At 55.6% G+C, this 25400-nt stretch overlaps 1 protein-coding gene across 6 annotated transcripts in view; it reads left to right on the top strand.

Annotated features, from left to right (window-relative positions):
• The window catches only part of CTXN1 (cortexin 1), a 41663-nt gene extending 17825 nt beyond the window's left edge, over nucleotides 1-23838 (top strand). For 4 of the 6 annotated variants that reach the window (XM_063358165.1, XM_063358163.1, XM_063358162.1 and 1 more), the window contains 2 exons: nucleotides 21583-21696; nucleotides 22198-23838. In XM_063358165.1, coding sequence (XP_063214235.1) covers nucleotides 22331-22618 — 288 coding nt within the window. In that variant the 5' untranslated portion in view covers nucleotides 21583-21696; nucleotides 22198-22330 and the 3' untranslated portion in view covers nucleotides 22619-23838. Of the gene's footprint in view, nucleotides 1-15488; nucleotides 15607-16677; nucleotides 17573-21582; nucleotides 21697-22197 lie in introns of those variants that run through there. The other 2 variants (XM_063358164.1, XR_010073947.1) reach the window with 2 other exon arrangements.
• The last annotated feature ends 1562 nt before the right edge of the window (nucleotides 23839-25400 follow it).

Genomic DNA, 25400 nt, shown 5'->3' on the forward strand with positions numbered 1-25400 from the left:
ATGCTGGTGCAGATGTAAACATCACTTGCAATCAACTGTCTGTTCTGCTTAAACAACCGACCTTTGAGCCCGACAGTCCGTGTAGTTTTTCACCCACCGCACCGTCCACTATTCAGCCCAAATCTCCTCAGATTGTTTTCCAGGGCACGATGGGGAAACTGCCGAAGATGAACCCTTCCTGTCTGCATTTTAGCTAAAATGTGAGATTAGGCCCAGTCGGTGATGGCATCGTGCCACAGGTATCCCATGGTATCTGCCATAAGAACCCGTGTCGGATGCAGCGAGGGTTAGGTTCTTTCACAGCTGGAGGACTTCAAACTGATGGACTTCAAGGGGCTGGGCTGATGCTCTGCTGGAAGGGCACCAAAAGCAGAGGTTGGGTGGTTACTCTGGTCCAGACACTTGTGCAATGTATTGATACAGGGTGAGAAATAGGTCTGAGAGGTAACGACCATGGGTAGACCAGCACCGAAGACTCAGCTGGGTTCTGCAGGGCTGCTTCTCCTCGATGAGCAATGGCCTGGCAGAAAATCAAAATGTGATCTCTGGAAAAAAAATAATTGGGTGGATGTAGAGACAGGGGGAGCCGTATGTGTGTAATTAAGATGGCAGGTCAGTGATATAGAGAGCTGGATCGCTCCTTCAGCAGGTGCACCCAGCCAACGGGGTGTGTTTTGTTAAAAACGAAAGAGGTTCGGGGAAGCAGGGTGAATACTGAATGGGAGCTGGACTTCCAGCCTGCGGCCGTGACTAACACTCAAATGAGATCCTTGGCTGGAGAACTGCAGTCTGGAGCAACAGTAGGGCTATGACTTTACTGCCATTAGTCACCGGGGCTGATCAGAAGGATGCTAATAAATCAGAGAAAATTCAGTGGAGAAAAGTGACTGATGAGTGAAGATGGGAAACAGAGGCTTGACAGCGAAAGCTTGGGTTATGAGAGGTGTCCTAGCCACAGGCTACTAAAGCCTTGCTGGAGAACCACCTTGCTCTACCCAGCAGAGGTGTACCTAAGCACAGTGGCTGAAAGATGAAGCTAAATAAGCTCAGGCTAAGTACAGGTGCAGGTTTTAAGGATATTATTCAGTTACCAACAGCACAGGCAGTTTTCAAAGAACAAAACAATTCTTCAATATCTGCTACAAAGAGGAATTACCTCGGGGCAGGTTAAGAACTTCAGATTCATGACATTCACTTGGAGATATATATATATGCACACATATACGGAAAACAATCATTGAATGATTATTTGTGGCCTACTTCAGCTTTGTTTCATATTCCTAGCTGGACTCTGAGAGTTGGTGATGCTTTTTTTTATTTATTTATTAAAAAAAACCCCATCTTCTTGTGACCTCAGAGGCAGAGGCTCGCTGTGAGACTTCTGGCATCACAAGAGGTACGAGGAAATGGTGAGAACTGGCAAGTACTTCTTGCCTGAAGGACCTGAAAATTGGAAACCAGCATGGGTGTGATGCTGGGCTTTTGGAGAACCCTGGCTTTGCATTTTCTTCTTCTTTCAGTGGCTTTCCTTCTCCTTTGCTGAGCTCAGCCATGGGCTGAGCAGACACGAGTCCCGCTCCTGCCTTTGGATCCATTCATCCACTGAGCTCCTGGATCTGGTTTCACCTCCCCCTTGTCCTCCCCTGCTCAGAGAGGGCCACCTGTGGGAACATCTTTATTGGTGTTGTGGGGAGCTAATCTCCTCGTATCACCTTGATTGCACATCCCTCTTGCTCTCACGGCCAAGGTGCTCCCTTGAGATGGAGCCATCTCTCCCTCTCCTCCTAAAAAGCTGTCGCTGCTGTAGGATGCTTAGGGTTGCAGCCTGAAAGTCTGACTCCTGCACTGCAAATCCATGTTTTAGGACAGGCAGGGAAGACCTGCGGTAGGCATCCCTCTAGAGAGCTCCGGGGAGCTCGGCGAGTGGATTTTGGCGCTCCTTATGCCAAGTCTGGGTCCCGAGGAGATGGCACTGCATCAGTTCCTCACCTGCAGTGTAGTGGCAGAGACCTTCCCTGCCAGCACGCTCATTAGGGTGTTTTAATTATTGAGACAGTCATTCTAATTGTGTCCCCTGGTTCCTGTTCTGCTGAGATTACATCTGCTTCTCATTTTCTGCACGCTGGCTCTTGTCCAAGCCACTCTTGCTGCGCAGATGGAGCGTGCACAGGGGGAACTCGCCCAACCGACCAGGGACTGGGATGCTCATTGTCCTCCTCCACCTGCTCCTGGCCACCTGGGAGGAGAGCTGGAAACACCGGGGAGGGCCCCAGAGCAGCCCTGCTCATGGCTTGGTGGTAGCTCCTGTGTCCCCATGGTGGCCTTGCCGACCGACCCTGTGCTGGTGCGTGCAGCTCTGTGGTCCCAGTAGAGATGCAGCCATCCTTGAATGCAGTGCTGCTGTGGTTCTAGAAGACCCTCAGGAGAGAAGCAGCTTCTTCTGGACAAGCAGACATTGCAGGTGCTTTGTACCCCCAGCCCTAGAACAAAACTAGGGTTGTCTCTTTTCCTCTGTGACCTTCTACATTTTATTTCCACTGCTACAGTATTGTCAGTGAAGCTTTCAGCATCTGTTTTATGCTCCTGAGTTCCTTATCTTTGCTGACAAGGGTCTGGAGTGCCATCTGCTCGCAGACGTTGAAGGTGGATAATGGGGAAACAGCTCAACGTAGGAACATCCAAACCTGTTGTCTCCTACAGGTGGTGTAGACGGGTCAGTTTGGTTGATTCGGCAGCTTCTGGGTAGCAGCCAGCATCAGTGTCTCCGAGGCCTTGGGAGGTACCTAGAGAGAGCCAGCAGCGTCCAGACAAGCAGCTGTATGTAACCACCGCTGCCACACCAGAAAATCTGTTTCGGTGAGCAGATGGGCGTTCCCATGTCCAGGTCAGGATGTCCTCAGGATGAGGAAGAGTGCTGCCTCATTCCAGCTGAAATATTTCCCTGCCGGCCTAGGACGGTGTGTTTGAGCTACTCTTGGCCTTTATATTTAATGGCACTTCTCCCTCTCGTCTCCCCTGAGGGATGTGCTTTAGGCAATCCTGCTCTAGCAGGGGAGTTGGACTAGATGATCTCTAGAGGTCCCTTCCAACTCTGAAGATTCCGTGATTCCGTGATTCTCCTTATTCCCTAGCAGTTTCTTTTTTAGACAGCAGTCATTACCTCTCTGCTGTTTTTTTCACTAGGCTGAGCTCTTCTGGTCTCCTATCATAAAACTTCACATCCCATTGATGGCCTGCACAGCTTTTCCTGCATCCAGCCCTGTTTGACACGATGTTTTGGACCTGCACACACATTTCCAGATGAGGGCTCGTAAAACCTTACCCTTCTTGCTTCTCTCATCTCATTATCCTTGTTCTTCAGATCCCCTCTTCTTTATAGCTTAGGCTTCTTGATGACCGTATGATCTTTCCAGTGATGCCCAAGTCTTCCATGGCCTCGATGATGCCTCTCAAACTCCATCTTCCATATTTTTTTTTCAAGAAAATTTCTTACTGGGTTACGTCTGCCCAGTAACAGAACTTAGATGCGGTCAGTCTTCAGGAATGGGCCACGAGGAACTCCATTAGAAACATCTCTCCATGCTCCCTTTTCAGCAACCCCCCTCACATCTTCCTTGCTGGCTGACAGCTCATCCTACTTCGTTCACTGTCACCCCCAGCCCGACTAGAGATTTCTCACCATACCAAGTGCTTTGCTGACATCCTGGTAGAAGACATTAACTGGAATTTCTTTCTACAAACAGCGATCTTCTTGAAGAGGACTGTCAGCTTGCCTGCTGTGGTCATACTCTGTGAATGCTGCAGCATCTTCTCTTATTTCACATATACATCTTTGTTTTGTTCCCAGCTTACTTCAGAAACCTTGAGCGCTGTTGTAGCGGGACACAGAGAACTCGTGTCTCTGTTGTTCTTTCTTCAGTCCAGGAACTATATTTGCTGTTCTCCAGAAAGAGAAGGAGAGTGACCGATAGCCTGTAATCACATATCCTGGCTCAACACAGTCATTAGCAACCCCAACTAAAGATTCCTGACTTTAAGCACTGGTTTTCCAAGGGAGACACGGCACAGATTGTCTAGTCCCGCTGATGACGATGTGTTAGCTCTCAGACTGATGCTCAGCTCAACCAAGCTGCTCCCACTGGCCCCATGCCTGGCTCTCTCTCTGAATTGGCATCCTTCCTCTGTCCCCCTGGCTGCAGCTCCGGCTCCCAGAGCAGTTAAGGTGAACGCAGGAGCCCTTTGCTCTGAAACCCAGCAAAGCCGGGACATCTGTGCCCGCCGTGACCCAGCTGGTCCATCTGCCAGTGAGGTTTGCCTCTCCCGTGATTTCTAGGTAATCTGTAGCAAAATAAGGTACCAGCTTCCCTCCCCTTTGTTGAAGAGCTTTTCACCGAAGTCCAGACTCTGACTCTTCTCTCATTGGTATGGCAGAATTTCTGGGAAAAGGAACCATAGTCCACAGAGCTGTAGATCCCTGCAGTTTCTGGTGTCCACAGGACATCGTCATCAGATGTTGGGTGGATGTGTTGGAGCCTGCGGTTTCCCCTGGGTGATCCCGAGGAATCATAGAATAATTTAGGTTGTAAAAGACCCTTGGGATCATCGAGTCCAACCATCAGCTCCACTCTACAGAGTTCTCCCTTACACCATATCCCCTAAACCCACATCTAAATGGCTCTTAAACACATTCAGGGATGGTGACTCCACCACCTCCCTGGGCAGCCTATTCCAGTGTCTGACCACTCTTTCTGGGAAGATTTTTTTCCTAATGTCCAGCCTAAACCTCCCCTGTTGCAGCTTGAACCCATTCCCTCTTGTTCTATCGCTAATGACCTGTGAGACCAGCACCAACCTCTCTACAATGGCCTTTCAAGTAGTTGTAGAGAGCGATGAGGTCTCCTCTTCCTCAAACTCAACAGTCCCAGCTCCTTCAATCGCTCCTCATCAGATTTATTCTCCAGGCCCTTCACCAGCTTCGTTGCCCTCCTCTGCACTCGCTCCAGCGCCTCGAGATCTCTCTCATATTGACATGCCCAAAACTGGACACAATACTCAAGGTGTGGCCTCACCAGTGCTGAGCACAGGAGCAGAACCATCATGGTTGGGAGAACTGGGTAATGCTGGGGAATACTGGGGTTGTTTCTTAGCTCCTCGAGCACGTTGCTGTACGTATCAAGGCCCTTTTGCACAACGATACTTTGATAGGCACATTCTGCTGGCACCAGCCCTCACCGCGATGATGCCTGCACCTCTGGGAGATGCAGTCCCTCCAGTATCTTTATATTAGGCACCCTCCTGCTCCTGGAATAGATTCCCAGACAAAACTGGGTTATGATGCAATTAAGACTGAGGATATGAATCAGTGATTTAAGGCAAAAAAAAAAAAAAAATCTAGTGAGGGAGATGGCAGTGATCCCACGCTGAGCTCTGCTCACTGTTAAGGGAGAGTAAAGTATATGGAGATCTGAGCACCTTCCCTCCGCCCGGGAGCTGCGCCAGGCCGTAGCCAGGCATTGACGCCCAGCGGCGTGATTAGAAGAGCTGTGCCGTAACCTTGCAGTTAATGTCAATGCAGTTAAGGTACCTTGCGGGTGCCATGGCAACCTGCGCTGGCCACGGGCTTGCTCGCGGAGCCGGGATGCTGTGGGAGTCGGCAGGCTGAGAGAGCTGGATGAGCTGAGAGAGCGATGGCACCGGTGAAGCATCAGGAGGGTCCAACAGGCACCGTGTGTGGGTCGAACCCTGCCGGAGGTGGCTTTGCCTTCCCACTGATGGGGCTGCACTTCTTGTTCCGGCATGGCTGTTAAGTGTTTGAGGATAACACTTATAACACTTTGAGGATAAACTTTTCCTACAGGAAAGCTGGGGAGGGGCTGTTTGCAAGGGCATGGAGCCATAGGACGAGGGGCAATGGTTTAAACTAGAGCAGGGCAGGGTTAGATCAGCCATGAGGAAGAAGTTCTTTACACAGAGGGTGGTGAGACACTGGCCCAGGTTGCCCAGGGAGGGGGTGGAGGCCCCATCCCTGGAGACATTCAAGGCCAGGCTGGATGAGGCTCTGAGCGACCTGATCTAGTTCAAGCTGTCCCTGCTCAGTGCAGGGCGTTGGACTGGATGGCCTTTAGAGGTCCCTTCCAACCCAACACATTCTATGATTCTATAAATAGTTCAGAGCGCTGAACTGCTGGTGGACAAGAGCCATCTCCAACCCTTCAGGACAGTTTGCCAGCTTTTGCAAGAAACCTGATGCTGGAGCTGGCAGTTTTGGTGAGATGTTACCATAGTTTGTGGCACAAAGCCTAGCTAAAAGCATATAAGCTTCTTCACCAGGGGCCTCAGAGGTGCTACTGTGGAGGAAAGGTCCATTAAATTGTGCACAGTCTGATCAGGTGTCTTGCAAAAGCTGGCAAACTGTCCTGAAGGGTTGGAGATGGCTCTTGTCCACCAGCAGTTAAGTTCAGTGCAGTCTCAGAGACTTCTTGTCCTGGCCTTGGAGCCCAGATTGCAAGTCAGAGAGTTGAGAAGAGTGAAATACATTTACGTAGTCTTGGATGAAAGTCCCCTGGGGAGCTCTGGAGCTGGGTTATCTTGATGTGGTCAAAGCTGTAGGCATGAAGAAGTGACGTGCAAGATGCGGATAACATTTGCTTATTCCCAGCTTGCCGTTACACTGAGCTGCTTTTTTGCTGCCTAAGCCCTTCCATCTGCCCTTTCCTCCTTCCATCCCCAAATAACAGACTCTAGAGGCATCTCAGTTCCTTCACGTCAGAGCCAGAATCTGAATTAATAATGTGCTAAGAAAATAAAGATAGTTCAACAGACTTTAAATCAAGGGGAACAGCATGTTAAAGAGTTTGAACAAATCACATTACTTTGTGTGCAGTTTTAGGGCTAGCAGAAATAAATCTCCCAGCAATTTATTGATGGTGACAAATTCTTTCAGAAAGAGCCTGCTCAGGGAACGCTTCTCTTTATCACTAGACTCTTGGCGTGAATTATCTTGGACCAGATTAATGTGTCCCAGTGAAGGTGTCAACACAATTTGTGTCCCAGAGCCTCCATGTCACCTGGGCTGACGCACCATTCGAATATATCTGCTGAAAACCGTGTTGCTTTTCGGGTGCTTCTCCCTTCGCTGTAGTCTGGGCCTGGGTTTGACACAACCATTTCCAGAGCCAGGCAGATGGGTCTCCCCGAGTGGACGGTACCTTCAAGGATGGGTCAAGGACACAGCCTGTCTTAGCCTGGGTGTGAAATCTACTTTTGTAAATCCATGGCAAGAAAAGAGAAACCAGAAAACTGCAGGGTTGACGACTCAGTTGCTGCCAATGAGTGTCTGACAGAGCCAGTCACCGGGGCTGCCCTCACGTGGCTGGTGGGACCAAGACCTGGACCTTGGTTGATGTTGCCCATGGACTGTGTTGCCTGGACTGTGCCCATGTCCTCCAGGGGTCTTCCTGCCTCTGCACAGCCAAGACGCAAGGGGCAGGAGACACCCATGGAATACTCCATCAGGCATGGGGCTGGACGGGAGCAGCCGTGCATGATCTTAAGGGTGTTTTCCAACCTAAATGATTCTATGATTCACTCTTTTTCAGTCACCAGCATGTCTGTCAGAAAACCACTGGTAAAGCCACCCTGGCTGAACGAGAAAATGTCTGGTTTTCACTGAAAGTTGTAGGAATTTGTTTCAGAGGTTGGTTGTCTGTGGCTGTAGGTGTGTTCCCCCTCTGTTGGTCTCACTTCAGCTCCTAGTCCCCCATGTTAGTGGCCTGTCTGAAGAGACCTCAAGAGTCTTCTCCCTGGGACTCAAAGTCTGGGTGTCTTCCTTATGTTTGTCTGTGTTTCCGGGCCCCCAGAAACTATTGCTCCAGGACCCCGTTCCCCTTCTCAGCCTCCTCTGGAGTCCTTCCAGCCTCTCACTCTTTACCCAGTGTTCACAAGACAGATTCCCCAGGCAAGGACCCTTGCCCATCACCTCTGGGAGGAGTGCTGGGACATATGGGGACGCTTTGGGGCTGATCTAACTGGTGCCGAGCATTTGATCCAGTGTCTGAGTAGAAACGGGGAGGTAAACCCCCTCTGCATGAATGAGTTGGGCTGCAAGGACATGAACGGCTTGAAGATGCCTGTTCGGGGTGGTGGTGGAGAGCATGTGTGCATCCGTGGCTATGACAAGGAGGGACAGGGAGACCCTGGAGGTGCCCAGGACGGCAGAGCTGCAGCGTGGCCGGGCAGGGAGCTGAGGGACCCCAGCAGAGACCCCCAGGGAGAAAAATTCAGCCTTCATCTGCTTCAGAGCCCGGCCGTGGGGGTGACAAGCTGGGCACCGTGTGCCTGCCCAGATACCGCTATTTGCTCAGCAGCTACGCTCCAGCTTAACGGGGAGGAAAGAAGAGAAGTTAATTTATTACTGCAAATGACTTTGAAGTAATTAATTGGTCTTGTCAAAGGCAAGGGATAATTCCACGGCTGTATAATCCCAGCAGAAAGATACTTCTTGTCCCCTGACAAGGCGGCTTTGATAGAGCTATTTCACTAACACGTGCTGAAGTCAGGAAGGGGACATTTTATTTAATGATTCACACTAATTAGAGGGAAGTAGGTGCGCTCTCTCTCTCCCTGCCCCACAGCACCGCAGTAGCCGGGTGTTTCCAGCCCCGCTCCCCGTCCTGCTGTGGGCACATGGTGGATCTCAGCCGGTGCCACACAGGCGGGAAAGGTCCCTGGTGACCAGCAAGTCTGGGAATCCGTGTGTGGACCTGGGTGGGACACAACGGAGCTGGGAATGAGAAGGTTCCTGACCATCTGATGAGGGGAGGAGGATGAAAGCCACCTCCCATCTCAGGAGGAGCAGAGCTGCGATTTCAAGGACTTCAGCAGCTCCATCGTGCAACGTGGCGCATGCAACAGGGCTCGTGCAGCTTTGTCTTCCTCAGCAGTCACAAGAATCAGATTTAGGCTAAAAAGACCAGGTTTTCCCTCATTTTCCTGTCTCTTGTAGAGCCAGTGTTGCCTAGTGGCTTCTTTTGTAAACTCGTACCCTGATTGCTTGTCACGGCGCCAGCTCTACCTGTTAACAAGAGCTTGCCGTGGAGCTACCGCAGGGTACATTTTTTCTTTTTGGAAGGAAAAGTTTGGCTTGAATGAAATCAGAGGAAACTTATGTTTCCTTCTTGTCACAAAGAAAAACCTCTGTCTTTTAGAACAGAACCTGAAACAAGATGTGCTGCTGCTGGTTACCTCTTCATTGGCCCACTTTTGTCCATAGGAGGAAAATGTCAGTTCATGCATCTGATGAGATGAGACTGAAACCAGCAACAAATTCCTCCCAACCCCTTGTCTGTCTTCACTCTCTGTGCCGGGCCGGGGCGGGGGGAGCGATTCTTCGGCAATCCTGGAGCTCGGGTCCACCACAGCAATGGCGAGGGGTCTTGTAGTCCAAACAGGGCTGGACGCAGCACATGGAACAGCAAGGCCAAACACTGAAAAAAGAAAATAAGCAGAGCCATTGAACAGCTGCCCAGGCATAGGAAGAAATAGTGAGTGATTTTGCCATTAATTGCTGTATCATAATGCTGTCGCAGAAGGGGGGCTAATTAAAGTGGCTGAGACAACCTTCTGTCTGGCAAATCCCAGCTTTCAAGTGGCTTGACCTTGCAACATCAATAACATTCCTTAGCTGTGGATTTGGGCACTCAATCCAGCAGCTGCCAATAACCTGGCCAAGCCCTTGGCATCGCTGCTCGGTGAGGAGAGCGGAGTCCCTTCTCTGGACACCTTCTGGGGGTGCAGGAGGGGCTTCTTTGCCTTTGGCTGTGTGGCGTCCAAGGGATTTTTTTCCCAGAGGAGGGTCTGCTTCAAAAGTCAAAGAACGTTTGCTTAAAGCTTGGTCTTTGTCTGGTGACAGCTCTGAATTTGCAGCCCAGCCTTGGGTCAGGCACTTAGGTGAGCCCTTGTGCTCTTTCTTTTGGTTACCGGCAGTGGAGCAGTTTGTCTTCAAGAGAATTATATGGACCAAGTTGGTCAAACTTAGATGATCAAGTAGGAGATCTCAATAATCCATTACCAACAGTCTACTGACCAATGCCAGCCGACAAAGCCACAGCTGGTGACACAAAGCCCAGCTGGTGACACATCTATCCTGGATTTTCTTAAGACTAAGTGTGTCTCTCAGGCAGAAGTTGTGGCAGTAGCAGCCTCTGGGAGCAAAGACCTTTGGGATGCTTCTGTCTTACGCGATGCAACCAGATGGGGCATGTGCAGGCTTGGGGCCCGCAGCAGCTGGTCATCTCTCTTTGCACTGTACTTGCCTGTTCACCCTCCAAGATACGGCCTAGGAACCGTATCCCCATGGCCTTTCCCTACCATGACTTGGTCCTCTCCGGGACTGACTGTGACTATCGCGGTCCCTGCTCTGCAGAGGACCTGGAGATGACGTGGTCATGAACTCTGCAGGTGCTGGAGTGTCTGGAGGACCATGGTTCCTCTCCTCCCCTCTCAGGGAGCTCTTGGAAGCTGCCGGGGCTGCACGGGGAGGGGTCACAGCACTTGCAGGTACCAAAGAGCAGGTCAACTATGAAGCATCATTCACGTTATCCATAATAGCTTTGCAAAGCTGAACTTGGCTTTCAGGGAAGAGTAATGAGGTGCCATTCTCTGCTTGATCAGCTGCCATTACGGAGGAGTCAGCTGCTCCTGAGAGCTTCGGATGAGCCCTGGAAAGGACACTCTCTTCCTTCGCTGTCACCCAAGCACGTTGAGAAATGTGTCCTCAGCCCTCGGAAGGGAGGTTCAGGTCGGTGCTTGGTACTTTCCAGGAAAGGGGATGGGAGCGTGCCACGAGCCCTGCCAGTCTCAGGGCATTAAGAAACGGAGTGGGGGTATCTGACCTCGCTCCCTGTCAGTCGGCGGTGGCTCAGGACGTTGCCTTCAGACCAGGGAGAGGCGAGGAGCTTTCCTGCGTCCTCCAGCCCTTCTGAAGCAGCCCTTGCTGCAACCCCGTCTCCCAATAACTCGCGAGTTAATTTTTGTTAATTGCCATTGGCAGCTAAATTAAAATCTTTAACGGGTGAAACCTGCATGAATAAAGAATGGTTTTCGTTGAGCCGTGGGCAACTGTTTTTGCCTTGAACTGACGCATCCAAGTGTGCGTTTGCAGTCACTGTCCTCAAAGACAAAAACAGTCATTCCGTGCCACAGGGTTTTACCCAGTGCAACCACTGCAGTATTTTACAATATCACTTCGTCAGCACTAAAAAAAAGTGCTTAGATCCCTTTCTGAGATTTATTGCTTTTCATAGGTGAATAGATTTTTGATTAGAGGAACACTCCACTTTTTTTCTTTCAAAAATGCTTGGCCGAGTGGTGAGATAATGCAAAGGCTGAACCTCATTTAATTATCAAGTCCAGGCAGCACGAACTCCCTTGCCATCTCCACGGTGCAATTAGTTCAGTGTAATCCAAAGCCTGGACCACCCATCCTGGTGCTCCGCTGGGGCGGTGCCTGTGCCGGCTGCGGCGCGGTATTAAATCCCTGCTCCGAAGTGCATCAGGATCGATATTTCTGAAAGCCAGCATCTTCCATGTGCCTCCGGGAACTCGTGTCCCGAGTTTTCCCTGAGGCTCATCCAGATTTTTTTTGTTGTTGTTGTTGTAAGACGCAAAATCTCCGGCAGAAGGATACCCTCCAGCTCTGAAACCCTTCCAAGAAGTGAGGGCAGAGAGGGAAGCTCCGCACGTAGTGATTCCCCCCGGTGTGTACTTTTTAACAGAGACTTCAGGAGGAGGGGGGGAAATTCAAGACAAAAGTATTAGAGCAGTTGGATTTAGGTTTCCAGGCTCCTCTCTGTCTGCTGAGGGACGGGGGAAGAGGGCACAGCGCTGCGAGGGGCGAGGATCGGTGCAGGACAGCAAAACAAACCAGGGGAGAAGCAGACTCCGTGCTGGCAAAGCCTGGAAGCAAAACAGGGAATTAATTGACTCCTTCCCATCGGTGGGCAGGTGTCCAGCCGACCCCCAGGGGAGTGGGGCTCCATCACGCGTAACGGTGACTCGGGAAGACAAATGCCATCACTCTGAATGCCCCCCCCCCTTATATCTCCTTCCCCCAGCTTTATATCCTGAGCGAGACGTCCCATGGTGTGGAACGTCCCTCTGGTCAGTCGGGGTCAGCTGTCCCGGCTGTGTCCCCCCCCCCAACTCCTTGTGCCCCCCAGCCTGTCGCTGGCGGGACGATGTGAGGAGCAGAAAAGGCCTTGAGCGCCCAGCAGCAACCAAACCCACCTGTGTGCTACGGAAAGGGTTTCTCCTCCCAAATCCAAACCACAGCGCTACACCAGCCGCTAGTGAAAAAACTTAACGCCATCCCAACTGACACCACGGCACCCGGCTGTGCTGTTGATCACGGATACGCCATTCCTGGTGTTTTTTTGGGAAGATGTGGGCTGGGAGCCGCGCTCCTGCACGCTCAGCACTCGTATTCCCGCTCCCCCTGGCTCTCACTCGGCGCGAAGGGACCGGTCGGTGTCGCAGACGCAGCCTGCGCGGCTGGAGGCGATCCCAGCAAGGGAAATCCTGCCCAGCCCAGAAGATGGCTGGGCTCATGGAGAGCCCTCGGCTGAAGTAATTGTGTTTGCACAAACAACCCTCATCAGCCTAAAGGAGATAAAATCAGCAGGAGCTCATTGGGATGCAGCCACAGTCTCCACCACGGAGCAGAGCTGCTGTCACAGGCTGACACAGAGTGAAGGACAGAGGATGCCCTGGGGCACGGGACAGAAGGACAGAGGATGCCCTGGGGCATGGGACGGTCCCCTCTGGCTGCAGCCCGGGTCTCCACAGCAGGTCTGTGCATGGCACCCAGCCTCTGAGGTTGGGGGAAGGCTGGGGGAGGCGCTGAGGACCCCTCTCCACAGACAGGGTTTAGAAACAGGAGCAAAAGGTGGAGCAGACCTTCACGGAAAGCGTGCAAAGTGCCGGGGCACCCGGGGAGGGGTTGGTTTGCGCTCCCTTGTCCTCACAACCCAACAGCGTGGGACAAAGGGTGACCAGGAAAGATGCGGTCACTTGGAGAGGGATGGGGCGGTGGGTAAATGAGCCGAGGGGAAGCCCACAGAAATTTGGGTCTGGAAAACAAGCAACAGCTGGGAATGATGAAAACTCCTGCCGTCATCTCAGGGATCAGCTGCCATGGTGAGTCCGGACACTGCTGGTGTGTGACCAGCTCAGGGGTCTCATCCTGGCCTGGAGACGGGATGTTCAGGAGGTGGCAAGTTACTCAGCTCGTCATGGTGCATGAGACGCAGGAAAATCATGGCTTTGGGGCCAAAGGGAGGGTTAGACGGGGCTGGACTAGGCTGGATTGGGCTAAGGTGGGCCGGAATGGACTGGGCTATACTGGGCTGAGTCGGGTTGGGGTGGACTGCACGGAGGATGCTCTGCCAGTGGGTACCCGCCAGCAGCGGGGCTCCGAGGACCCTCGACACGAGCGGGTCCTGTGGCTTGCAGGGGACAGGGCTCCACAGCCAGGGAACCAGAGAGCGCAAAAGGCTCCCAGGTCTCTTCCCAGGGATGTGAAGGCCCGTAGGAGCTGCTCGCTCATGCGCTCCCAGTCCTGCCAGGGGACGGACAACTAGCAAAGCAATATTAATTTTGCAGGGAGGCCACTAATGCGTCCCGTCTCCCCTTTGCCCCAGGCAGTGAGCGTTCCCTGCACTGATTAAGCGTGAGAATGCTCTCCGTAGGCACCTTTCGGAAAAAAAAAAAACCATTTCAATTAGCGGCTAAGATAGATCGCGCAGGAAATTGGGTGGTTATTTCCAGGTATTTACAATGAATCACCTCATTGTAGGACGGGGGCATGCTGCACTGTGCTGAAGGGGCTGGGGATCACAGTTATGCTCCTCCGGTACTGTTACACGTAGAGGAGTTTGCTTTTATGGTTTGGTGATTAATTTTTGCAGGGTGAATTTTTTGCGCTGGGGAAATCGCTGAAATTGTAAAAGGGGAAGCAGCGTGGCGAGGGATCGCATCAGCTCCCGGCAGCTACGTGCAACCTTGGCATCTAAGCCACATTTCCAGGTGCCTCCAACAGCCAGCTGGAGTCTTTTCTGTCCTCTCCTGAGCACCTGGATGAGGAGGGATGAGTCCCAGAGCAGCTAACAGTGGGTGTCCCCCCTGGTTTCCTTCTCATGAAGTTTCCTCCTCCTCTTCCTACCTGCTTCTGTCCCCTTGGGGCTCCTCTACACCAGGACCTGAGCTCTCTTCTGTTCTCTCTTTCATGGGGATTTGCCACGATCGGCCATTCAGCAGGTGCCATGAGCCATATGTGGCCAAAACAGTGATGGCTTAGGGGAGAAACTGCTCAAAGGGGCATCCTGCTCCCAGAGCTTGACCTGAAAATATTCCCGGAATGGCTGGAAACGGCCAGATCCTTCTTGCTGGGGCCCTGGGAGGAGCTCAGACAGCCAGGCAGTGCCAAGAGCCTGGGGATTTTTGTGGCGTGACCGAGTCTATTTATTTGCAGGTCATTTTTCACCTGCCGACCCCTTCCCGGCAGGGGCTCGGACCCTGTAATTGCTGCATCTTTTAGCTTGGAGGATGTCCCTCGGTGCTGGGTGTGGGCAACAAACCTATGGCCAGACTGTCCTGGTGTGGTCACCAACCATCTGATGCTAGTTCTTCCTCCAAATTGCATCTCATCAGGCTCCAAGGCTTCTGTTGCCTTTCTCCAGAGTGGAAAAAATGCATCTTTTGTGTTTGCTGGTAGAGGTCTGGCTCGCGGAGGTGGGGAGGGCAGGCCGGTGGGAGGCGGCAGCAGCCAGAGCCGGTGACACACGCTCATCCTCTGGGGGCTTGTGCGGCACTGCTGGGTGGCAGGGCCGGGCTGGGCTCCTGGTCCAGGTCCAGGCATGTAATCAGGTTCCTGCAGAGCTCCCAGAGCCCGGGCATGTTTCCCTGCCAGCGGGGTGTGACTCCCTGCAAGCATCCCAGAAAGCTGGACCCCCTGCTCGAGCCTGGCGTGGGAAGGTGCGCGGTGAGATTTTATGCAGTCCCTCCGACATCTTCACGGCCAGCTGCGCACCCCCAGCATCTCTTTGATGCACAGTCCCCTGTCCTGGGTGCGGCAGGCGGTGGCCTGGATGGCTGGGCTGCGCCTGCCCCGCAGGGGTGCTGGGCTTGCTCCGGACCACCTCAGGCTGCCAGGACTGGGGCCATGGGTCTGGGACAGACATGGGCACACTGTGGAAGGACAAGGGTCTTGGATGTCTTGGAGGGGCAGTGATGCACGTTGTCCTGGGGATTGAAGGGGCTTTTGAGGGAGAACACAGGGATGCAGGAGCCGTAGCCCGGGGACGGGCAGGCTCAGCCCCCAGCCCTGCGCTCTCCCACGGTCTGGCTTTCCCAGGCACGCAGCTCACGAAACTTCTCTCCTCTCCAATTGCTGTGCTCCACCTTTTATTATAATTGATTCTGCATCGCCATAGGAACCCGCTCCAGCGTGAGTGAAGAGCAGCTGCCTTCCCTCTGCGCTCTCCAGGAGAGAGGCGGCTGCTCCTTCCCTGGAGATGGCAAGTGATGGAGCCGGGAGCCCGAGGCAGCCAGGTACCATCCCTGCCCCGTCCCCATCCCCTCTGCGGCGCTCACGCCGTGGGGAGCAGAGCCGGGGAGTGCAAGGGGGGGGGGGTGGTTCCCTCCACATTCGGCTGCTGGGGACCCCCCACCCCTGGCGGTGGTGGGCTCAGGGGATGGGGGTGGCCCTTTGCCTGGCGCTGGGGTCCGGTGTATCTTCCGATGGCGGTTGTCAGGTCTGGCTGGAGAGGGCAGGAGGCCGGGCTTTGGGGTGTGATGGGTGGGAGCAACCTTTCCCAGGGTGTTATTTTCTTCTTGGTTTGGCAGTGGTGGGTCTTCCATGTGTGCTGGGATGACCGTGGAGAGGAGGCACATGGAGGGTGTGCTGCAGAGCCCTGCGCTTGGCCGGGCTTCCCATGCTTCCCCCGGGGATCACAGAGCCTGGGATTTGGGGGCAAACATCTATGCTTAGCTGGGGCTGGGCTAAACCTCTCCCTTGGCTGAAGGGTTGGCCCCTCGTCTGGCAAAAAAAGTGGATGGGGCATCCCTCGCACACAGTGTCCTGCGTTCCTACCGTGGCCTGGTCTGCTCAGTGCTCCCCGCCATGTCCGGGCTCTGCTCATCTGCCACTGACATGGCTGCCATCCTGCCCAGCAGAGCTGCCTTGCTGGGAGAGCCCCTCCGCGGTGGCTGCCGGGGTCTGGAGAAGCGGTGGTGGAGAAGGTGGCCTTCCCCTTAGCCATGGGAAGGGTTTAGCAGAAGACTGGCCAAGCTCTTACATCGGGGTCTGGGGTACAGATGTGCCGGGCTGGAGTCCCTGCCTGTCCCGCCATTCCTTGTGGTGGAACGTGCTTGAACAGAGATGTTGTGAGCAGGCTTCAGAGCATGAGGGGACATCTGTCTACGTCAGCCCAACTGGGGGATCCTGCTGAGACTTGGGGTCTTCCTTGGGTCCAGACCCATGGCAGGATGTCTCCTGGGCCCCATATGTCCTTGTCCAACCACACGCTGAGCCCTGACAGGGCCGGGTGATGGAGAGGGTTCATGAAGGACCCCCCTCAGGAGCCTGCTGTAGGTATCACGCGTTGACAGACAGGAGCCCGGACCTGGGCTGCGGTCCCTTGGCACTGCCTGTCCCTGGGCAGCTGCCCAGAGTTTGCCTGCACGGCCGGGGTGGGATACCTCCCGCAGGTGCTTCCAACACAGCCAGGATGAAGGTGGGGGGGTGTCTCAGCATCCCCCCTGGGTCTCTGCAACGCACGAACCCACCTCGGCGGGGGTAGGAGGGTCTCTCCCTGCCGGGGACGTTCAGTGGAGCGTCCCGGGGTTAAGGCTCGGGTGCCTCCATGGAAGCAGTGAGAGGGAAGCTGGGAAGGCGAGACCCCAGCAGAATTCCTGAAATGGGAAACTACTCTGCTGTCTGCTTGGTGGGGGGGGACAGAGGAGATGGCCCCTGCGTGAGCCCCGTGCAAGTAGTCGGTGGCAACAACAGGAGCCGCATTTCCAGGGACAACGCGGCAATTCGGCTTTGACGAATTGGGAAGACAGAAACACATCGGGAGAGCCCCAGCCCTGTTTGCTCACAGGTCCAGGGTGCAGCCCATAAACACCTCCCGGTGCTCTCCGCACCCAGGAGGGTCACAACCCGCTTTTTTCTGGGGCAGAACTAGCTCTGAGGACACGGTGCAGCTCTTGGCTCCGGGGGTCTGCCTCCCGTTGGAAGTTCGGCTTCCCCTGGCCGAGCCTCTGGGCTGTGCTTACGCCGGCAGCCGTGCCGTAACCCAGCGGGATTCCTCCGTTTGACCCAGCGGCAAAATTTACTGAAAAAGGCAATGCAAACCCGGCGGAGAATTCGGCCTCTCCGTCAGCTCCTCCTGACGGCGCCAGCACCAGGGTGCGCGTCCCAGAAGGGCGCCCAGCAGGGACGAGCGGACCCGCCGCCCACGGACCCTTGGGGAAGGACGGAGGGAGCAGCTCCACGGCCCCACCGCACTCGCAAGTAAAGCCTTTTCCCACCCCCCCGTGAGGAGCTTCGGTCCGAGAAATCCCCCTCCTAAGGCAGAAACGCCTTTGCCTGCCGTCCTCGCGAGGCTGGCTGCTTCCAGACCTCCCCGGTGAGCGCATTTGCTGCCCGGTGGCGCGGGGCGGTTGTGCCCCACATTGGGCGACGCGGAGGACGTCAACCCAAGGGAACGGACGGAGCCGGGTCCTGCGGGACCCTCCCCGGGCTCCCGCCCAGCGGCAGACGCTCTCGCGGCCCTCCACCAGTGCCGCTGCCACCCTGCTCCCCCGCCCTACTCGTTTTGGCCCGAAAAACCCTCTCTTTTAGACATTCCCGGGAGCCTGGGATGCATCTTTCTTTTGGATTTTTCTCCTGGAGGCGTCCGATCGATTCGCACGGGGAGCAAGAGTTGGGTGGCGCTTTTCAAAGCGGGGTTGTTTTAGCTCCGTCCCAATGACTTCGCTCCGGTTCTCGTTGCGCACGCGGTCGTTTTCTTCTCGTCCCGACAAAAGCTTCATTCGAATTTAAGCATTTTAGCCCCTCCTCGCTCGCCTCCATCAAAACCAGCTCCGCTTTCTCCTTTTAAGACATCGGTCTCGTTTCTCATTGTTATATAATTGCGAATGTCTATTTTTGGTTATAAAAGTACTAATTTGGGTATATTTAAAAGTGTGTAAACCGAGTAATTCCCTAGTTGTTGGCCTGCATCCATGACATTGTGCAATTAAACCCTGCTCCGCGCCGGCTCAGGGCCTGTCATCTTCCAGCCTGATTCTTTGAGCGGATCAAGCCTTTCTGGCGCGATTCTGCTTCATTGTGCGAATCGTGGCGGGGGTGGAGGGGGGGGGGGATCTTCTTTTAATTCCTGCTGATAAAACGCACCCCTTTCGGTGCTGGGTGTTGCGAAGCTGACTTAACCTCCCGGCACCCAAATTTACCCATGATTTGGGGGGGAAGGTCCTTGTCACTGAGACCCCGGATCCAGAGCTGGGGTCCCCTCTCCCCGTCCCCTGCACTGACGCAGAGCGAAGCGGGGCTGTGCCAAGGCTCCCGGCTTCATCTTCTCTTTGCTGGTGGGAGTAAACTGTTCGGAGGAGGAACAGATTTCTTTTTTTTTTTTTTTTTTTTTTTTTAAGCGAGATTACTCCGCTGGAAATTGGAAGTAAGCAATACCTGAAACGCTGGTATCCAGAAATTGCTTTTCAGCTGACACAGAAGGCTTTCTCCAGCTGCTTTCCCTAATTAGGCTCTGATTCTGCTTTGGACGTTTAGCATCACAGACTGGTTTGGGTTGAAGGGACCTTAAAGGCCACCCAGTGCCACCCCTGCCCTGGGCAGGGACACCTCCCACCAGCCCAGGTTGCTCCAAGCCCCGGCCAACCTGGCCTTGAACCCCTCCAGGGATGGGGCAGCCACAGCTTCTCTGGGCAACCTGGGCCAGGGGCTCACCCCCCTCACAGCAAACAATTTCTTCCCGAGATCTCATCTCAATCTCCCCTCTTCCAGTTTGAAGCCGTTACCCCTGGTCCTATCACCACATGCCCTTGCAAACAGCCCCTCCCCAGCGTTCTTGTAGTCCAGAGCGTGGGCTGAGTCGTGCCGGCGCCGTGTGGCCCCATCCCTGCTGAGCCCCCGTAACCCCCCTCCCCTGCCCACTTGGATTCTCACCTCGGAGGTGTCTGTAGTGGGAAGGGTGAGGCCCCCCCCCCCCCGCCAGCTGGCATCCCGCATCGGTAAACACCGCTCCGTACCACTTTTTAAATACATATCTCATTAGATCTTTGCCGTTCCCAAATTAGCATTTAATTTGTGTTGCGTACCCAGAAGAATCTCACCGCAGCGATCCTCCTCCTTTGTGAGATCTGGCCCTATTCAGCAATTTCCTCGCTCGTGTATTCTTTTTAGTTACTAAGGGAACATGAATCTTAATAAAACTCAATCAAATGTTCCTTAAATAACAGCTGCCTTCATTTAACTGTCTTATCAGTGGCGGGTTTTTTTTGCTCTGCTCAAAATTCCCGGGAAATTAAGAGCTGATTTTTCACACAATAATGAAAAAGCAACACATCCCAAATGAGAGGGAAAGCCTTTATCCTGAATGCTATAGGAAATAATACTAGGGACACTGTTTAGTAGAAAAATCTTGTATTTTTGTCCTGAGCGTGCTTGTTCCTCCCTGCGCTTTTGCTATGAGTCAGCTGGGCATCTCCAGGTACGTGATTTGTGCTTGGGTCACCTGTATCGCAGCCGGGCCTGTCCCGAGCGTCGCTGGCACCAAGAACCATGAAGGAGGATTTTTTTCCTTAACCCAGGCATGTCTGTGGGACGCGTGAACCTCCCCCAAGCCCAGAGAAGTGCAGCGGAGAGGCAGCGATGCCCCCCCGCCCAAGCAATACCTGCAAAGCCCAGGGGGTTCCTGAGGGCTCCCAGGGCACCAGGAGCTCCTCAAGGAGATGGAGGCTGTAGAGCTGCGCCCATCCCCAGAGACCTCCGTGGAGAGAAGGGGGATGCTCTGTCCCATCAATGGTCCTCCATGGGTGGGTGTTCCTCCCCTAGATAGGACGACGTGGAGCCATCGCCCGCTGGCTGGGGAGGGGAGACCCAACCGCTCTCTGCCCAGGTGGAAGCTCCTCTGGCGCCGGTCACTCCTGCCCTCCTTCAAGTTGCACCAGAGGAGGCTTAGGATGGGTATTAGGAAATATTTCTTCACCAAAAGGATTGCCAAGCATTGGAACAGGCTGCCCAGGGAGCGGATGGAGTCAGCATCCCCGGAGAGATTTAAAAGATGGGTAGACGTTGCGCTGAGGGACGTGGTTTGGTGGTGGACTCGGCAGTGTTGGGTTTACCGTTGGACTCGGTGATCTGAGGGGTCTTTTCCAACCTAAATGACCCTGTGATGTGGTACCAGCCCTGTGGGAACCTTTTTTGACTTATCTCTGTACCCCACGCACAGCTGGGGATGTATGGGGGGGGGGGGGGGCGGATAAACCCCAGCATGATGGAAGCGCGACAATCTGAGGGACTTCTGGATGGAGTCACACTAGGGGTGGCCAACGTCCTCTTAACGTGACGTGGGGTGTAGGCACAGTTCCCTTTTGGGGGGAGGCTGCACCGGGCACTTCCCTGCGACAGTGCAAGTGTGACAAACCAGGGCAAAGCCCCCGCTCAGCCCCAGAGGACGCCCGGAGCCTCAGCAGGCAACTGGGAAGCCGGTGTGCGTGGAAGTGCCAAAACAGCTGTTTTGGGGTGGCCAGTGTTTGGGGGGGTTCAGCGATTCCCTGGCCAAATATTGACGTGGGGACGCCAGCTGAGGCCTCGCCACCCCCATGGTGACGTTTTGTCCCAAGGAGGGGCAGGGCTGGCTTGGCCGGTGCCATACAGGCATCCCACGTCTGGTCCGGACACGAGAGACGTGTCTGGGAAGGGATCGTACCAAATAACCGGGGTGAAAAGCCGGAGAGCAGCCATGCTCGCCCCCCTGCTGCTCGTGCCCTTTATTTTGCTGCTGTTGGATGAAATGATTTTTAAAGCCTGCAAGCGCTGCTCCGCGTGGTGTCCCGGGAGCCGCGGGCAGGGGGGAGGGAGCCGGTCCTCAGCGTGAGTCAGAGCCGAGCGGAACCTGCTCCGGGCTCTTTCTGGGTGCCTCGGCCTCGGGACCGGGCTCTGCCTTTTGCTTTCCCACTGACATTGGGCAATGTTGCTGCCTGGGAGGGCTGTTTCCTGGTATCTCCCAGTGGGTTTTCTTGGGTTTGGGTGGATTTTTTTCTTTTTTTTTTTTTTTTTTTTTTTTTTCTATGGAGTCTCCAGAGCTCTGAGAGCACTCCAGCTCCGGGATGCTGCAAGGGGAGGTTGGTGTGGATGTTGCCCAAGGTGAACTCCATCCAGGTGTTGGTCTAAGAGACACCAAGAGCTTCAGAGGTGCCTTGTGGTGTTTTGCTATGACTCCTAGTGGCTGTGGTCCTTCTAACCTCTTGTGCTATCTTTGTCCTTCTGCTTTGCATCCCTAGCCCAAGAGAGCTGGACCCTGGAGACCTTTCCGCAGTGACGTGGCTGTTTGGACACAGCCCTCTCCCCCTCCTGCTGCAGTAGCAATGCTAGTGTCCCCACGCAGCTGCAGTGAGGTAGGTGCCCACCTTCTCCATCAAGACTCAGCTCCTTCTAGACCTGGTGCAAGCCCAAAGGCAGTCATTGTGCCAAGGGAAATACAGGAGCCGGACACGTGTCCCTCCATAGGAACGGGCAAACTGTAAGCTTGTGTCCATCCGGGGAGAACTTCAAGACCAGAGCCCTGAAGCCCTGAGCAGCCCACTCTGGCTCCTCAGCTGAGGTCCTTTTCAGTGTGAATTGTCCTATGATTCAGGGCACCTGAATCCAAAAGTGTCCTGCAGCACTAGGCTTGGCAGGTGGACACCCTCTCTGGAGGAATCCTGGGGGTTTATCACTGGAGAGGGAAGCTCTGCACCAGTGCCCTGGACTTCCCACCCATCCCATGCTTTTGTGCTCCTCACAAGCGGCTTCTTGAGTTCAGGAATCATCTTGTGAAGTTCCCTGCCCTTTCCTGCCCCTGGTTATTTGGCAGTGGGCAATTCCTCCCCCCTCACCATCTCTGCTTTCCCCTCCAGGAGCTCTCGGCCCGGGCAGGAGTGAATCCCGAGCTCGGCGTAGCGGCGCTGGTGGCTATGGAGTAACCCGTGCTGCGGGTGCGTGGGCACAGCGGGAGGCTGAAGCCGGCTGCCCGGGCACCGGGGCGGCCGAATGCGCCCTGGCCACGCGCTCCTCGCCTCTGCCATGAATGATGCATCGACGATGGATTATGAACTGCTCTCCCCCTCCTTGGTGGAGCACCCAGCCGGCGCCGCGGGTATGGATGCCGAGCAGAAAACCGTCTTTGCCTTTGTCATCTTCCTCCTGGTCTTCTTGGTGATGCTGATGGTGCGCTGCTTCCGCATCCTGCTGGACCCCTACAGCCGCATGCCCGCCTCCTCCTGGACTGACCACAAGGAGGGGTTGGAGAGGGGCCAGTTTGACTACGCCTTGGTGTAGAGGGCAGGGATGGGGCGAGCCTGGGTGCTCCGTGTGCCTCCCACCCCAGCTGGCCCCGGCCCCGGCCCCCCCTTCCTCTGTGGTGTTGCCCCGGGCCAGCAGGGATGCTCTGGGCAGGGAGGTGAGGTTGGGCTCTTGTCCGGGGTGGGTTTTCTAGGGGTTTCTCTCTTTTCTAAGCACTTTTCAGTTCTCTTTGCAGTCTGCGGGACTCTTGGAGAGATGTGTCGGAGGGGTGATGTGACTCCGCGCGGTTCCCCGCTGCCCACCGTGGCCCCGGGCAGCGTCGCGTGTCGCGGTGAGGGGCAGGAGGCGATGGGGCAGGGCATGGCGGGACCTGCCCTCAGCCACGGCCCACGGGGCTCCTGGTCTGGGCGGCTCTGCCTGGTGCCAGGCCAGAGCTTTGACCCCCACCTCCTCCTGCCCCCCACGTCGCCCTCGTCTGTGCCCCCCGGGGGAGTGCTGTGGCCCAGTGCGCACGTGTGTGTGTGTGTGTGTGTGTCCCTGTAGCTGAGCTGTGTCTGTCAGGGGGTTTATAGGCACCAGACCCAAGTGCTGGCTTTGTTCTTCTCTGTGTGGCAGCCCCAAGTGCCCACCCCCCACCTCAGCCACAAGTGAGGGGGAGATGGAGACCCCCCCCGCGCCCGCCCCGCCATGCGCAGCCCCCTTTCGGCATCCAGCCCTGCAGCCTGCTCTCCGCTTCCCACCGTAGTGACTTGTCCCTGCCCGACTGGTGAAAATGGTCTGAGCAAGGCGCAGCCGTGCAGCTCCCTGCAGACCTGCCTGGGTGGCCCTGCCGGCATCCCCGGAGGGACCAAAAGTGCCACAGGATGCTTGGGAGATGCTCCTCAGCCAGCCCAAGCCTGGCAGCCTCCCACCGGCATCCCACCCTGGCCAGTCCCTGCTCCAGCAGGACCTGAGTGGCCTCCCCACGTCCAGGGGCTTGCTGGGGGCGGGGGTGGCCGGCCCTTCCCTGGCCATCCTGCATCTGGGTATCAGAAGGGCTGCGTAAGTAGCCGAGAGGAAAACACGGTTGTCCTCCTGCCCCTCTGTAGGAACCATGCCTGTTGAGGAGGGGTGCTGCAGCTAGCCACAGGGCTAGCAAAAGCCATGGTGGGTTACGGCTGCGGGCCACCGAGAAGGTTTGTACTAAGGGATTTGAGCCCACGGGGGAGAACCTCGTCCCCCAACCATGGAAATAAAGCTGCACTGTGCTAACCCCACACGGCTCGTCCTCTGCTCTTTGGCGCGTCCCGGCAGGCACTGGGAGGAGAACTGGCCGCTTCCCGGGCAGTGGTGGGGCTGCCCCATCTCTCTCCATCTGAGCCAAGACCCCACGGCCCCCAGCACAAGCTGGGGCTGCTCCGCAGGGGATGGGTGCCACGTGGGACGGGAGCATCACCGCCCGGCCACGGTGCTGTGGGTGCGGTGGTCAGGGACACGCAGAAGGTGCTCCTTGGCCGAAGTGGGGCATCTGGGGCAGCGTTGCTGGACGGGGATGGTCACAGCCTGGCCACGTTCGTTGCAGGACCCGTGGGTTGTGCCTGGCCATGTCCTCTACATCAGTCTGGGTCCGCGCGGGCAGCAGCCTGGTAGGTTCTTCTGCATCCAGAGAGACCGGGATGTGTGGGTACAGGCCATCCCCGGAGAGTCCCCGGGGTCACATGAGTGACGTGGAGGAAGAGGCAAGGAGTCCCTGCTGGGTGCTGCAGAGCAGCGACCGGCAGGACCTGGGTACCCAGGCCCAGCGCACCCCGCTCCTGCACCTCCTCTGCCGCCGCTCCCCACCGCCTGCCGCCCCTCACCTACCGCCAAGCCCAGGAAGGTGTTTGGGGGACAGTTTCCAGCTGCCTGGGCTCAATGTTCTCCTTTGCCCAGGTCTCATCGCGTGGTTGCCCCACCCCCACCCCATCCCCAGCTCTCCCACCACCCAGTAAGGCCGTGGGCTCCCTCCCAGTCGCAGGGATGCCGCAGCCCTGCCTGCCCTCTTGTGGCACACGGCTCAGCATCCAGACTGGGAAGCCAAGAAGAGCTTCCTAAAAAACCAGAATATCAGCCTGGAAGAAGGGTTTGAGCGGAACTCAACAGGCCGGACCCTGACTCCCGGACCCACGGCACGATCACTGGCCAAGCGTCATCGCCCACCCTGCACGTAACGCTGACTGCACAAGCCCAGCTCAGCAAAACCACCAAGAGCGGAGCTGCTCCTCCAAGGCGGATGAGCCAAGGGTGACCACAGCACAGGCGGCATCTTCCCTGACCACAGCACCAGGCAGGATCGGTCCTGGCAGTGGGTTTGCCTACGCTCTCCTGCATCCCTTCTGGCTCCTCTCCGCCAGCCCTTCTTGTGCCCCCTCCCATCCCTGTCCTGGCCCCCGCAGCCTCCCCCCAGCCCGGCAGTGACGATGGGGTGCAGCCACCCCTCAGCTGGGCTCAGCGATCCGGGCTCCAGGCTCAGAGCTCTGGCATCGCTCTCCTTCCACGGCCCTTGCTGGGAGAGAGCGAAGGATCAGGAGAGGCTTTACTGGTGCCTCTGTGCCTCCTCCCTCACCTCAGCACAGGAGAGACACGGAGCTGTTGGAGCGGGGCCGGAGGAGGCCCCGGAGATGCTGGGAGGGCTGGAGCCCCTCTGCTGGGAGGACAGGCTGAGAGAGCTGGGGGGGTTCAGCCTGGAGAAGAGAAGGCTCCAGGGAGACCTCGGAGCCCCTTCCAGTCCCTAAAGGGGCTCCAGGAAAGCTGGGGAGGGACTCTGGAGCAGGGAGGGGAGCTGTGGGACGAGGGGGAA

This window comes from Chroicocephalus ridibundus, chromosome 22, assembly GCF_963924245.1.
Source record: "Chroicocephalus ridibundus chromosome 22, bChrRid1.1, whole genome shotgun sequence".
Classification (NCBI taxonomy): Eukaryota; Metazoa; Chordata; class Aves; order Charadriiformes; family Laridae; genus Chroicocephalus; species Chroicocephalus ridibundus.